Source organism: Carcharodon carcharias, chromosome 2, assembly GCF_017639515.1.
Source record: "Carcharodon carcharias isolate sCarCar2 chromosome 2, sCarCar2.pri, whole genome shotgun sequence".
In the NCBI taxonomy this organism is placed as follows: Eukaryota; Metazoa; Chordata; class Chondrichthyes; order Lamniformes; family Lamnidae; genus Carcharodon; species Carcharodon carcharias.
Window position 1 is genome coordinate 32,023,910 of NC_054468.1, and position 16,545 is coordinate 32,040,454.

The 16,545-nt window shown below is 41.7% G+C and overlaps 1 protein-coding gene across 1 annotated transcript in view; it reads right to left on the reverse strand.

The window, feature by feature from the left end:
• The window catches only part of meltf (melanotransferrin), a 58,839-nt gene that overhangs the window by 31,290 nt on the left and 11,004 nt on the right, over positions 1-16,545 (reverse strand). Inside the window, exons 3-6 of the mRNA XM_041182746.1 lie at positions 11,481-11,580; positions 6,677-6,862; positions 3,860-4,016; positions 1,394-1,461 (exon numbers count right to left, since the gene is read on the reverse strand). Coding sequence (XP_041038680.1) covers positions 1,394-1,461; positions 3,860-4,016; positions 6,677-6,862; positions 11,481-11,580 — 511 coding nt within the window. The remainder of the gene's footprint in view (positions 1-1,393; positions 1,462-3,859; positions 4,017-6,676; positions 6,863-11,480; positions 11,581-16,545) is intronic.

Here is a 16,545-nt window from a genome sequence, read left to right on the forward strand (position 1 = left end):
TTCCTGCAGCTGAGACTAGGAGCAGCTAAATTCCTGGGATTAAAGTTGGATAGAGGTTGGTGTGTAGGGTTGCAAACCCCAATTGCCATTAGTCAGTCAACACATCCATCCTTGTGATGTACTGCCTTCCTATGCCAATTGGAAAGCAAAAAGATTTATTATCCAACTGGATGATGCTTGACTGTCAGCCAAACAGCCTTTCTTCCCATTTATAAAATGTTTATATCTGGTAATGAGAAACATTTAATGAAAATGAAAAGAAAAATCTTTTTTAATGTTCTTATGATACTTCTCCAGGGTTGCACACAGCGGTGTCCTGGAGATTGATCTTCAGTTCCTGGAGACTTCAGGGCTATCCTGGAGGGTTGACAACCTGAGGTGAGAGCAGCAAAGTAGGTTCTGTTCAACTTATAAGGGAAGGTTGCCAACTCGGTTTGGGTAGTATTCCTGGAGGGGGTGAGGGTGGTGTGATCACATGACAGTTTGACCATGTGATGCCTGCAACTGTTATTTAATTTACTTTATGATAGACTGGGTCCCTGCGGTTGAGTTTTGTTTGTGGGTTTGCACCAACAGCAACTGTGTGTGATGTCACAAGAACCAGAAGGCCATTGGTAAGCAGGCAAAGAAGAAGTGAAACCTAGGACAGGGAAGAGGGGGAACTGAAGGTGGAAGGAGCCATTTGCAAAGGGAAAATCAGAGATGAGAGGAACTTTGGATCCACCAGTAACAAATAATAGTTCACTGAATTGCACCAAAAGGCACTAGTAAGACTGAAAACACTCAAATTCCCCTTGAAAGAAGCAATAATGGAACAGATCACTAAAAATCCATATATTATTATTAGTAATAGGTATAACACCCCATCTATATCTGATAGTAACTCTATAATCAACTGATATTTGCCAGATCTCCCTACACTGCACAAAGTGCAATCGGCCTCCCTAGTGGAGAACACTTAACAGATCTGATCTCTCTCACTATCTTTTTAGACTCTGGTTTGGATTAATTTTCTGTGTAAAAGTGGTAACTCTAAAGTGGAAGCCTCAGTTAGAGATGATCTGTACATAGATATCATTCCCCAAAACGGTGCCAGTACAAACTAATCTGCAAATTCACCAAAGTGAGATCATACAAGGAGCTGTGAGCTTGATGTTTGGGACAGCACTCACAGGGCACATTGTCCTAACTCACACTCCAGGTGCAAGACAATCAGTGAGAAAAGCCACAGAAGATCTACAGGTATTTTTTTTAAATTCAAATTAGCAGAGGGAACATAAGTAAACTAGAGGTATATTATCAATTCTGTTTGCATTTCATAATATCATACAATTCCTTTAACAGACCAAACACAAGTGGAACAGAATATAGAAAGTTACTCTGTGTCACTCACCATCTGTATTCTCCGGCACAGTAGAATGTTTAACAAAGGCAATATCACCTGTTTGTTCAGCTAGGCACCTGAAGAGAAAGAGGGGTACATTTAAATAGCCAGGTATAGGTAAAATATATCTTGATGGTAAAATGTCAAGACTGTGTCAAATGATACAGCTGTATGTTGTTATTCCTCCAGCTACCCCACCCTCCTATCTCCAACCCTAATGCAAAAACAGCAGCTACAAACACTGTCAAGCCACCCATGAATGTAACAATTAGCATCCAGAACAAAGCATTTATTTTTCTAGATCAATGTCAAAGAGCTTGTGAGCTGTGTGTTTACATTACAGAACTTTTTTCCATCAGTGCCATTTGCTGCTAATTACACAACTGTAACCTAGGGAGTAAGGAGCGGAGTTCTGCATGTACACAATATTGATTCCAAAAGGAGGGGATGAGGGGACTTCAAAAACTTATGTACTCATGGTTGCACTGCACACTGCAACATGGTGTACCAAAGCAGAAAGCTTCAATCTCCATCTCTTTGTTGAGTTCCTGATCTCAATCTCATTACAATGAGGAAGAAAATTAGGTCACAGAATCCCTATCAGGCCACCTAGAAGCCCATTGCAGAGAGGTACAGGCAAAGGGCTGGCACCAGTTCATCCATCTGTTCTTTAACCATGCCTTGTATGACCCCAAGGAGGAAAAAAAAAGACAAATAAAACAAGTTAGCCAACTTTTATCCAAGCTAAGTTTCCCAATGATGTACTTGGGGCTGGTAAGTCACTTCGAAATAGGAGGCAAGGCGTAAATATTTTTGAGAGTCAACTATGATCGATTAAATATGTGATTGGCCATTGCCTGGCTAATCAGAATACTCAATATTACTCAAACCACTAAAGTAACTCTCAGGTCAGCAGCATGGTATTCCATACAAAGGAACGTAAGTATATGTAGAACAGGAAAATATAATGCATGCTAAAGATCCTCTGAGGCAGCCAAATTGGAGTCTTCAGCCAAAAGCTGGTTCAACTTGCTGCTTTGGTAAAGGAGTTGAAGCTCACACTTGGGACAACTGCCCGGAGGCTCACTTAAACGCTGATTTACATTTTAAATGCCCGCTACTCTCAATAAGGAGGCTGCATGCTACTTTGATCACAAGTGCTTGTCTGACTGCCCTCTCCAAACAGCAACAAGCTGTTTGGGAATTAACATGACACTGATGTGGATTTCAAGCACTATTTAAAGGGACACTCACCATTTCATATTTACTCGCTGCTGATGCTGTGGAGGACCTCAGGACCATTTCTGGGACACTTTGAAGATTTCACCTGCACTCTAACAACATTCTGCTAATTCCTTAGGACTTTCTAAAAATAGTGAGTGTTGTCCTACTCCATTTTATCACCAGAGGAAAGGGAGTGCTTTGTCACTGGCATCTTGCAAGGGGTCCCCCTTGGTCTGCAGGAGGGATAGAAGGAGGATATGACGTCAGGCAGAGCAGCATGAGCTGCTACAGCAGAGAGGAACGGAATACCGAGGAGGATGAGATGGCATACCTCTCTCCACCGAGACAGGATGTCCCTCCTTCTCAGGATGGACTCAACCACCAGTGCCACATCCAATAACCTGTTGGCACTGTCTGTTTAAACCATCCTGCAGTCTGCCAATGTGTGCCAGCCAGCACTCTCTGTATCTTTAGTGGAAGTACGTGTGAGGAGCTCATGTATACAGCTTCATGAAAATTGCCGCTAATTAACATTTGAATGCTAAACCTTCAGGTTTTTGGTTCAGCACCTGCAGACAAATTCAAATTACATCAACAGTTAGGACTAAAATTAGGTGCTAAAACCATTTTCAAAAGCCTTGATTTATTAGCAGAGCACTCATTTAGTGCCTGTTTTCACCCTTTGGCCAAAACAACCCCAAGTTGGTCTGGTCAGTTCTTGGATCCGTCATATCCCACAATTTAAAACATGTTGTAGTTCCACATTAGTGCATCTCTTGATGAGAGAATGAGAATTTTTAATGCAAATTCCTTATTGTATCAACCCTCCAATAAACCAAAGGTGTCCATATATCAAGACTTTAGATCAATAGGACTATTTTTTGACATCATCATTCCATAACAGTTTTGTGGTGCACTAAATCTCAGGATAAATGAATATATTCCCTTTGAGTGAAACATGCAATAAGATAAACCTTTTTATTAATACTAAAGGTAACCAATCAGTAGTGTTTACAAATTAGTAATATTATCAGTGTCTCAACTCTGCCCACCCATGAGAAGGCTAACTAGACAAAGAGAAGGGATTGAACCTGAGAACTTGCAATCTCTAAGAATTAGCACTACACCCATTAGGCCAGTAAAAAGGATCATTCTTTTGATCTTTATATTACATTCCATCAAGTGCTTTAAATGGTTGTGAAACTATTTGTTACAGTTTACAATAAAAGAACAGATGTTGAAATGCTATACCTGAATGCCCCATTGTCGTTAAAATATCTCTCACTAGCATTGTCCGCACATTTGTTTTCATTTTGTTCATCGCCGATACACAACTGGCAAAGGTTTGATGGAAAATTTACATGTTGTGCTCCAGGGATGCAACTTTGAGTGAAAAACTCACTCACAGCTGGAAAGAAGCAAATTAAATAATTCATCAGTAGTGATCAGACATGTAAAGGTATATTATTGATAGTCCACCTTGAAACAGAAGCTTCTATCAGTAATTAATATTGGATTAGAAATAAGAATTTTGTTGCACAAACTTCAGTCAGATTTTTTTTCAGATTACCGAATAAAATTGCGAGACAAAGATTTAAAGAAAGTTACGTGTAATCTTAAATTTTAATCACAAGGTGGGAGATAAGCAATAATAAAATAGCTTTCCAATTTATACCCTGCATGATGGTCTTTTTTATCCTTGCTGCCTAATTCAGAGGATCAATGTCAAGTTCCTAGATGCATTAGAAATAGGAATGATTTTCATCTGATAGATATAAAGTGGGTGTAACTGATTGACTAAATGGGAGATAATCTGTTATATCGGGTTTCCACCCATTTAGCTTCCCATCCAATTTACAAATGCATTCTGTTTTAGCACCAGAAGTGCCCACCAGTTTGCCATTTGTTATATTAACCTCAGGTCCCGATTACAGCAGACAGATATTCACACAATTGCCCAGCATTTACATTCAAACAGCTTTTGATCATCTACTGTCGATTTAAAATGGGTGTCCTTAAAAGATCTGTTGCATCTGGTTCTCCACTTCTATGTTCATTAGTCTGTAATGAACCCACTTAAATGAACAGCTACAGTAGCACAGTAGTTATATTACTGGAGCAGTGCCCTAAACTAATAACCTAGGGATCATGAGTTTAAATCCAGTGTGGCAGTTTGAGAATTAGATTTTGGTTTTTAAAATAGTTGCTACCTGTAAAATTCACTGAAGCTGTCAAATTTTTGTAAAAACCTAACTGCTTCATTGATATATATATAAAAACTTGCCCCAGCCTAAGTGTGACTCCAGTCCCACATGAATGTGGAATTGAACTCCCTTCTGTGGTTGCCCAGCAAGCCACTAAGTTGCATCCCTAGGATGGGAAATAAATACCATCCTTAACAACAGTGCTCATGTCCTGAGAGTGAATTTTGAAAAATGAATCAGGCTGGCAAGTGTCAAAATAGAAAACCCTGGATAGTGTTTGATTTGTAAACTGTACAATCCTTAACTTCTTCCAGTTCTGATGTAAGATTATTGACCTGAAACGTTAACTCTGAACATTTCAGTATTTTCTATTTTTAAGATTTGCAGCAGTATGTTGAGAGAATGTTTGAAGATTTTCTCTTGTTATTTTTGTTTTGTTTCTTCCATCTTTTTGGTCAAGGGCTTTGTGTTCAGTGTTCTGGGACTATCATATTTTTGGTATTTTCACTAGAATGGGATAGTGACTTTTCCATTGGGAATTCCCACCTTTCCTTGTGTTTTTCAAAGGAAGAAGAAGAAAGATGCCAAGCCCATCAGCTTGCTTCAGAGGTGGGCTGTGCTGACCCACTGCTAGCCTCACACCCAACATAGGGCCCGGTGACCTGACAGTGAATGTGCAGAACTGGTTCCACAGGTCCTAGATAAGCATAAGGTCAAATGAAGAGCTGTATCATCTGTACAAGCAAGGACTCTTACGGTTAACATGCATTTTAAAGCTAATACTGACTGCAGCTGTGCTCGCAGCTGCATCTTCTGTTCTCCTATCATATCTAATGCATGTTTAAATGCTTTCTTATGGTGAAAGTGCCTTTGAGTGACAGAGAGGTACCCCTTGTCTCTACTACATCATTGTCAGCCATCAGATAGAAATTTCATGTGCTTTACCACACCATCGTTTGGGAAGAGACCCTTTCCTGCCTGCACATTTGTCTTAACAGCTACTGGATATTTTGCTATACAGTTGAAACATTCATGAAAAATATTAGCAGCCATTCCAAAACCTACTAACATTTTTGCTCCACGTGTGGCCATATACCTTTAAGGATATCTTCAAATCTGGCCACCAGCTCTTGTAAGTAGTCTTTAAGGACTGTTTACATGCAATGTCCTAATTTACTTTATGATAATTTCCTAATGCAAAGCTCAATATGGGCCATTATATAGCTGAAATTGAACCCGCAAAATTAGACAATGTCAGCATGCTCGCATCCCAATTAGTGACCACAGGCCTAATCATCTACCTGGTTGCTGGTCAGTCACTAACAAAGATATCAAAAACGATAGAGAAATTCTCCTTTGCACCAATGATGTAAAGGCAACTGAAGCTAAGTCCTAAGTCTTTTATGAATAGTTTTTCATACATTAAAATAAATCTTTATGTTATATAAGAGGATTTAGGAGCAGGGGTTATTCAAAAGCAAATAGTGCAATGGGTAAAAGACGGTGCCTAAAGAGGAAAGTGTGAGAAAATGTAACTGTAGGAAATTAGATAAAAAAGGAATAGATGAAGACAGAGATACAGAAATATGGATACAGATGCAGAGAAAGAGTGGACAATAGAGAGGCAGACAAAGGACATAAAAGATTGACAAAGATAAACAGATGAGACAGGCAGCAAGGTACAAATAGAATAATGGAAACAAATTGATGGAGACAGAAAGTGACGGATGAGAGACAAAAATAGAAACAAATGGTTATAGAGTAATTGATTACGGAGAGGTAGACACAGAATAAGAAAGGCAGGAACAGTCAGAAAATGCAATCCACAGACACTCTCATTAAGAATCAATTACTTCAGCTTTACCTTGTGGAATGTTACAACCTTTCACAGGCATTTTCCCGGTGTTAATCAGATAGCCAATAGGAACGTTCCATCCTGCTGTTCTATCATATCCAGTGTGGCAGGATTTTAACATTTTCAGATTGTTGATAGTGATTGAAGTGTTTGATTTTCTGACAACAGCCACTACATAATAAAGAGTTCCAACTTCTAAAGGAGCAAGAAAGAAATAGAAAATGTATTAGCACCAAAAAATTCAAAAGAAATCAAGCAAGCCATTTGAATGTATAGGAATTTCAACAATACAACTCAATGGCACACCAAACATTGTTTCTACCTACAGAACTATTGGGAGAATATTTATGATCTCAGACACTCTCCACTGCTCCTTGTACAATTTACTTTGTAAACTAACCCAATTCTCTTAGCAGATTCTCCTACAGTGTTCCCAAGATTTTTTTTCACAAAAAGCAAACTTGAAAAAGATGGAGGAGCATGCTTGCTTCTGATCCTTAAGGTCTCACCAAACTACCAGCCATGGAACCGTCCACTTCCACTTTTAGCATAGGAGGATGGGGATGGGCAACCAAGCCACTGCCAGGAGGCAGGCTGCTCATTCAAATATTTGAATTTATCCCAGACATCGGGAAATCCAGCAGCTAAAGGGGAGGGAAGACTGCTTGTGAGCTAGCAGGAGATGATGTGTTTGTTAGACTAAAGAGGGAAGATAGGGAATCAACATTGTTGGTGGGGGTTGGAGACACAAATAGGACAGTCTGGGTAAGGCCAGCTGGTTTCTTTACCTAAGGGGCATTAGGGAACCAACTGTAATTTTTATTGCAATCCTACAGATTCACAATCACTGTTACTGATACCAGACTTTCATTTCCAGATTTACTGCCATGATGGGGTTTGAACTCAGGTTAGTTGGATTATAAATCCACATCCTTAGGTTGTTAATGCTGTAACATTGCTCTGGGTGGACAGGGCCACTCAGCTCCTAACCTCATTACAACCTTAGTCCAAACACGGACAAAGGAGATGAACTCAAGAGGTGAGGTGAGAGTGACTGCACTTGACATCAAGGCAGCATTTGGCATCAAAGAGCCCTAGCAAAACTGAACCCAACAGGAATCAGGCTGAAAACTCTCCACTGGCTGGAGTCACACCTACACAAAGGAAGATGGTTGTCGTTGTTGGAGGTCAATAATCCCAGGCCCAGGACATCACTGCAGAAGTTACTCAGGGCAGTGTCCAGGCCCAGCCATCTTCAGCTACAGGATGACATAGATTTGGACATGAATATTGAAGGGTGTGTGACATTTAGGAAGGACAGGAAGTTAGGGAAAGGTAGAAGGGTGGCTCTGTTAATTAATGATGGTAATAGCATGTTAGAAAGCGATGACCTAAGTTCAGGAAACCTGTAGAAGCGGTTTGGGTTGAGATGCGAAATGACAAAGGCAAGAAATCACTTGGGGTGGTGCATAGGCGCCTTAATTGTACCTACACCATAGGACAGAGTGTAAAAGAAGAGATATTAGGAGCTTCCCCTTAAGGTACTGCAATAATCATAAACTGGAAAAATCAGGTGGGCAAAGATAGGGTAGATGAGTTCATTGAATGTTTTCGGGATAGTTTCTCAGAACAACACGTTCTGGAGCCGGCCAGAGAGCAGGCTATATTAGACCTGATGTTGAGCAATGAGATAGGATTAATTGATAGTGATCATAATATGATTGAATTTGACATTCATTTTGAGGGAGAAACAAGTGCGTCCAAGACTAGTATTCCAAACTTAAAAAAAGGCAAATATGAGGGCATGAAAGCAGACCTAGCTAAACTGGCAAATGAGTTTAAGGGATAGATCAATAGAGGTTCAGTGACAGACACTTAAAGGGATATTTCACATTACACAGGATACATACATTCCAATGAGAAAGAAAAATTCCAAGGGAACCATCTGTGGTTGACTAAAAAAAAGTTGAAGCCAGCATCAAACTTAAAGAAAAAGCACATAATTACGCAAAGACAGGTGGCAGGTCAGAGGATTGGAAAGAATATAAAGAACAGCAAAGAATGACAAAGAAATTAATAAGGAAGGAACAATTAGAGTGTGAGAGAAAGCTAGAAAGTAATATAAAAATGGGTAGTAAGAGTTTCTATAGATATTTAAATAAGAAAAGAGTTAACAAAGTGAGCATTGATTCTATAGAAAGTGCATCTGGGGAATCGATAGTGGAAAGTAGGGAGATGGTGGATGAATGGATGAATTAAACAGGTATTTTGCTTCAGTTTTCACTGTAGAGGACATGAGTAACATCCTAGAGCTAGCTGTAAATCAAGAAATGGAAGGGAGGGAGGAACTTTGGAAAATTACAATCATCAGGGAAGTGGTTTTGTTGGAGCTGCGGGTTGACAAATCCTCAGGTCCAGATGGACTTCATCCTAAGGTCTTGAAAGAAGTGGCTAGTGAGATAGTGCAGGCATTCGTTTTAATTTTCCAAAATTCCCTAGATTCTGGGAAGGCTCCATTAGGTTGGAAAATAGCAAATGTAACTCCTTTATTCAAAAAGGGAGTGGGGCAGAAAGTAGGTAATTACTAGCCAGTTAACTTAACATCTGTCATAGGGAAATTGTTAGTTGCTATTATTTAAGATGCTATAGCACGGCACTTAGAAAAATTCAAGGCAATCAGGCAGAGTCAACATGGTTCTGTGAAAGGGTAATCATGTTTAACCAATTTATTGAAGTTTTTTGAAGGAGTCACGTGCTGTGAATAAAGGGGAGCGGGTAGATGTATTGTACTTGGATTTTCAGAAGACATTTGATAAAGTGCCTCATCATTGGTTATTGTGGAAAATAAAAGCTCATGGTGTAGGGGGTAACATATTGGCATGGGTAGAAGATTGGCTAGCTACCAGGAAGCAGAGAGTTGGTATAAATATGTCTTTTGCTAGTTGGCAGGATGTGACGAATGGTGTGCCACAGGGATCCTTGCTGGGGCCTCAAATTTTTAACAAAAACAGAATTACCTGGAAAAACTCAGCAGGTCTGGCAGCATCGGCAGAGAAGAAAAGAGTTGACGTTTCGAGTCCTCATGACCCTTCGACAGAACTGTTCTGTCCCCTTTCTTGGATTCACTCAGTTCTGTCGAAGGGTCATGAGGACTCGAAACGTCAACTCTTTTCTTCTCTGCCGATGCTGCCAGACCTGCTGAGTTTTTCCAGGTAATTCTGTTTTTGTTTTGGATTTCCAGCATCCGCAGTTTTTTGTTTTTACCTCAAATTTTTACGTTTATATAAATGACTTGGATAAAGGGACCTAAGGAATGGTTACTAAACTTGCTGATGACACAAAGATAGATAGGAAAGTAAATTATGAAGAGGACATGAGGCTACAAAGGGACATAGTTAGGTTAAGTGAGTGGGCAAAGAAATGGCAAATGGAGTATAATGTAGGCAAATGTGAAATTATTCATTTTGGCAGGAAGAATAAAAAAGAAGCTTATTATCTAAATGGTGAGAGATTGCAGAGTTCTGAGATTCAGAGGGATCTGGGTGTCCAAATGCTTGAATTAAAAAAGGCTAGTATACAGATATAGCAAGTAATTAGGAAAGCTAATAGAATGTTATTGTTTATTGCGAGGGGAATTGAATACAAAGTTAGGGAGGTTATGCTTCAGTTATACAGGGCACTGGTGAGACCACATCTGGAGTATTGTGTACAGTACTGGTCTCCTTATTTAAGGAAATATGTAAATGCATTAGAAGCAGTTCAGAGAAAGTTTATGAGACTAACGCCAGGAATAGGTGGCTCGTCTTATGAGGAAAGGTTGAACAGGTTAAGATTGTTTAGGAGAGTAAGAGGTGACTTGATTGAAATCTTTAAGATCCTGAGGTGTCTTGACAGTGTGGATGTGGAGAGGATGTTTCCTCTTGTGGGAGAATATAGAAGTAGGGGTCACTGTTTAAACAATAAGGGGTTGCTTATTCAAGACAGAGATGAGAAATATTTTCTCTCAGAGGATCATGAGTCTTTGGACCCCTTCCTCAAAAGGCAGTGGAAGCAGTCTTTGAATATTTTTAAGGCAGAGCTAGATAGATTCTTGATTAACAAGGGGATGAAAGGTTATTGGGGGTAGGCAGAAATGTGGGGTTGAGGTTACAATCAGATCAACCATGATCTTATTGAATGGCAGAGCAGGCTCAAGGTGCCGAGTGGCCTACTCCTGCCCCTAATTCGTCTGTTCCTATATATGTTAGTATGTAAGTCACGAGTGTGATGGAATACTCTCCACTTGCCTGGATGAGTGCAGCTCCAACAACGCTCAAGAAGCTCGACACCGTCCAGGACAAAGCAGCCTGTTTGATTGGCATCCCATCTCCCACCTTCTACATCCACTTCCTCCACTCCTGACGCACAGTGGCAGCAGTGTGTTCCATCTATGAGATGCACTGCAGCAACTCATCAAGGCTCCTTGGATTGCACGTTCCAAAGCCATGACCACCGAGAAAGATAAGGGCAGCAGATGCGTGGGAACACCACCACCTGCAAATTCCCCTCCAAGCCATTCACCATCCTGACTTGGAATTATATCACTGTTCCTTCGCTGTCACTCAGTCAAAATCCTGGAACTCCCTCCCTAACAGCACTGTAGGTGTACCTCCACCATATGGACTGCAGAAATTCAAAAAGGCAGCTCACCACCACCTTCTCAAGAGCAATTAGGGATGAGCAATAAGTGCTGGCCTAGATAACAACTCCCACATCCTGTAAAAGAATTTTTTAAAACGACACTACCATAGTCGCTGGTCTCTATGTGACGTACCTTGATCATATTTCTCACCAACAACAGGCTTTAGCTTATGCTGCTCTGCAGCTTGATAGAAAGTCTCACCATCCAATGACACTGCATCTGCTTCTTTGTTCTAATAAATGATCGAAGAAAGTTACCAGTTGAGTAAATAATTGATTTTGAAAACATTTTTAATATTTTCAATAGCGGCATCATACTGTACAACTAAAAATGAGCTTGTATTTATAAAGCAGCTTTTATAACCTCCGAACATCCCAAAGCATTCCTGAATTGTATTCACTGTTGTAATGTAGAAAGCGCAACAGCCAATTTATGCATAGCAAGGTCCCACAATTAGCATATATTTATTTTCAGGTTATGGCTGACGGATAAATATTGGCCAGGATCTTCTTCAAACTAGTGCTGTGAGATATTCTTGCATCTATTCTAGAGGATAGACAGGCCTCATTTTAGCATTTTAATTGTGCATTGTAATCCCCTCACCTGAATTCAGCAGCCATCAATTTAGCCTCTAATTATACTAGGAGACAAGGGAACAAAGTCCTTCAACTTTTAGTGTTTTGGTTCAAATCGAGCCCAGATTAAAGAAAAAAAAAGTCTTTTTTGGTTAGGTGTCGGGGCCCTATGTGAATAACATATGGCCAATTTTAACATAATCCCTTAAGGTTACAAAACTGAATATGGTTTTACACCTTATCGGCATTCCGTAGGGATCGCTCCCTCCGGGACACCCTGGTCCACTCCTCCATCACCCCCTACTCCTCAACCCCCTCCTATGGCACCACCCCAAGCCCACGCAAAAGATGCAACACCTGCCCCTTCACTTCCTCTCTCCTCACCGTCCAAGGACCCAAACACTCCTTTCAAGTGAAGCAGCATTTCACTTGCATTTCCCCCAACTTAGTCTACTGCAATCGTTGCTCCCAATGTGGTCTCCTCTACATTGGAGAGACCAAACGTAAACTGGGCGACCGCTTTGCAGAACACCTGCGGTCTGTCCGCAAGAATGACCCAAACCTCCCTGTCGCTTGCCATTTTAACACTCCACCCTGCTCTCTTGCCCACCTGTCTGTCCTTGGCTTGCTGCATTGTTCCAGTGAAGCCCAACGCAAACTGGAGGAACAACACCTCATCTTCCGACTAGGGACTTTACAGCCTTCCGGACTGAATATTGAATTCAACAACTTTAGGTCGTGAGCTCCCTCCCCCATCCCCACCCCCTTTCTGTTTCCCCCTTCCTTTTTTTTCCAATAAATTATAAAGATTTTCCTTTTCCCACCTATTTCCATTATATATAAAAAAAAACCCCACTAAAGCTATACCTTGAGTGCCCTACCATCCATTCTTAATTAGCACATTCGTTTAGATAATATCACCAACTTTAACTTTAACACCTATGTGTTCTATTGCACTATTGTCGTTGACATCTTTTGATGATCTGCTTCTATCACTGCTTGTTTGTCCCTACAACCACACTGCGCCCCCCCCCACCCCCCACCTCTCTCTCTCTCTCTATCTCTCCGCCCCCCACACACACACCTTAAACCAGCTTATATTTCAACTCTTTCTTGGACTCGAACTCAAGTTCTGTCGAAGGGTCATGAGGACTCGAAACGTCAACTCTTTTCTTCTCCGCCGATGCTGCCAGACCTGCTGAGTTTTTCCAGGTAATTCTGTTTTTGTTATGATTTTACACTGAGTGGTTCTAAACTAGCAGTCTTATTCGGAGGATGGAACCGTCCCAGATTTGCACTAAGTGTGGTTATGGTTGGGAGAAAGGACATTTTACCTCCTGGCCACAGGAGGTTGTGCCATAACGCCCCATTCCCACCTCATTGATTATGCAGCCACAGTAAACACAACATCTTGCTGGCGGATGGCCTCCAATTTGCCCGCCACACTGTTACCTCGCTGCTTCCGCACTCAGGGCACCATACTTAAACTGCAGCTGTACACATACTTCTCAATGCTCGCAGCCCAGGAGGGCACCAGTGAAGGCATGGCCCCAAAAGCCAAAGAGAGTGGAGTCCCCCAATTCAGTGATGCATCCCTGGGACGCTTTCTGGACACCGTGGCACTCGCCGCGATATCCTCTAACCCCACTCTAGCCGCAGGAGGCCCGTCAGTCTCACCACTCCAGCTTGGGAAGCTGTGACAGAGGTGGTCAATGCCAATGCTGCACACAACAGGTTGGCCGTCCAGTGGAGAAAATGGATGAACAATCTCATCTGTGCCATGAGGGTAAGGCAACCATCTCATCATTCTAAACTCACACTCACAAGGCCATCACATATTCACTGGCATCTCACTCCCAGCTCAAAGGACATCACCACTTACTCTCATACAAACCCTCACATCAATATCTGGCCTCATCATCTCTGGAGACTGCTTCCTCAGCCATCACCACCTGGAGACCACTTGCACAGATCAACATGTGCCTCCACACACACCCTGGGATATCCCTCTTCCCCAAGCAAGCCCTGCAGCCATTGAAAAGCCACTCCTGCCTTACAGCTGGTCTGGTAGGTAGAGACCTGCCTATAGGTGATGTGGTGCTGCCCACGAAGCCTGGCGCTAATGACCACGAATGCTGCCCGAAGAAAGGTAAGCAAATCAACCTCAAAGTCCCAAATGAAATGCAGCTTGCCAGGTGCATTTCATTTAAGTACAGTTGTGAAACACGTCGGCTTGACAGGATGATTCAGTGTGGTGGGATGATTCTGGTGAGCAGGGCTCATAGTTAGATGCAAATGTATTAAAATGATGTTCCCGACGTCCAGCGGCAGGAAACGCGGCTCAACACCGACGGGTGGAGCAGGTGATTGCAAACTGGTTTCACGACAGTGTAAAACTGATTTTTGGCCTTCTCGCCATATTGTCTGCTCATGCTCACCACGACACCCAACATCAATGGAGGTGGAAAATTCCAGCCAGAGTGCCCAAAAAATAGCAAGTGTAAGAAATTGAAACAAATATTGCAGTACATTTCATTGAGATTGCAGTTAAGGGATATATATAAGGGCCAGCAGATCATCTTTAGGAAGATGGTGGCATAATGACAACATCACTGGGCTAGTAATCCAATCTGGGGATGTGGGTTGAAATCCCACCACAGCAGTTGGTAGAATTTAGATTCAATTAATAAAAAATCTAGAATTGAGAGTTAATCTCAGTAATGGTGACAATTAAGTTATTATCATTTTTTGTAAAAACCCAACTGGTTCACTAATGTCCTTTAGGGAAGAAAATATGCCATCCATACCTGGTTTGACCAACATGTGATTCCAGATCACAGCAGTGTGGTTGACTCTTAACTGCCCTATGAAATGGCCTAGCAAGCTTACTCCATTCAAGGGCAATTATGGATAGGTAACAAATGTTGGCCTTGCCAGTGATGTCCACATTCCAGGAAAGATTAAATTTTTTAAAAATAGAGAAAGCTTTGTTCTGTACCTAGCCATACTGTACCTGATCCGACCATGACACTGATGAATGGAAAAAGTGTTTCAACCAAATTATTGATGTTCCTTATTTGAGAAAGCAACGATAAAAAAATTTCATTTATGATCTCAATGACCAATCTTGCCACCTGATTTGAATCACTGAATGGCTGCAGTACAGAAGAAGACCATTCGTCCCATTGTGTCCATGCCAGCTGTCTGCAGGAGCAATTGCGATAGATCCATTCCCCCATCCTTTCCTCGTAATCCTTCAATTTTTTTATTTTCAGGTGCATATTGATATACCTTTTGAAAGCCACAATTGGATCTGCCACCACCACACTCCCCAACAGTGCATTCCGGATTCAACCATTTGCATAAAAAGGTTTTGCCACGTTTCTTTTGCTTCTTTTGCCAATCGTCTTAAATCTGCGTCTTCTGGTTCTCAACCCCTCTACCAAAGGGAACAGTTTCTCTCTATCTACTCTGTCTACATCTTTCATGATTTTTAACACTTTTATCAAATCTCCTCTCAACCTTCTCTTCTTTAAGGAAACTCTGTGCCTCTATTTATTAAGCCCAGGAATCCATGTCTTTTTAACCACTTTCTCAACCTGCCCTGCCACCTTCAATGATTTGTGCACATATACATGTCCCCAGGTCTCTCTGTTCCTGCGCCCTCTTTAGAATTGTACCCTTTTCTTCCTACCAAAATGTATCGCTTCAATCTTCTCTACATTGAAGTCAATCTGCCACATGTCCGCCCATTCCACTAGTCTATTTATGTCCTCTTGAAGTCTATCCCTATTCTACTCACATTTACAATGCATCCAAGTTTAGTGTCATCTGCAAATTTTGAAATTGTGCTCTGCACATCCAAGTCTACGGCATTGATAAAAATCAAGAAAAGCAGTGGTCCTAGTATTGACCCCTGGAATTCCCATTATATATCTTCCTCCAGTCCAAGAAACAACCATTCACCAGTATTCTCTATTTCCTACCACTCAGCCAACTTCATATTCATGCTGTCACTGTGCCTTTTTATTCCCTGGGTTTCAACTTTGCTGACAAGCCTATTGTGTGGCACTTTATCAAATGCCTTTTGGAAGTCCATCTGCACCACATCACTGCATTAACCATCTCAATCCTCTTTTTTATTCATTTACAGGATGTGGGCTTCGCTGGCTGGGCCAGCACTTATTGCCCATCCCTAGTTGCCCTTGAGAAGGTTGTGGTGAACTGCCTTCTTAAACCGCTGCAGTCCATGCGGTGTAGGTACACCCACAGTGCTGTTAGGAAGGGAGTTCCAGGATTTTGACCCAGCAGCAGTGAAGGAACGGCAATATATTTCCAAGTCAGGGTGGTGAGTGGCTTGGAGGGGAACTTGCAGGGTGGTGGTGTTCCCTTCTATCTGCTGCCCTTGTCCTTCTAGATGATAGTGGTCGCAGGTTTGGAAGGCGCTGTTGAAGGAGCCTTGGTGAATCCCTGCAGTGCATCTTGTAGATGGTACATACTGCTGCTACTGTACATCGGTGGTGGGAGAGAGTGAATGTGTGTAGATGTGGTGCCAATCAAGCGGGGTGCTCTGTCCTGGACGGTGTCAAGCTTCTTGAGTGTTGTGGGAGCTGCACTCATCC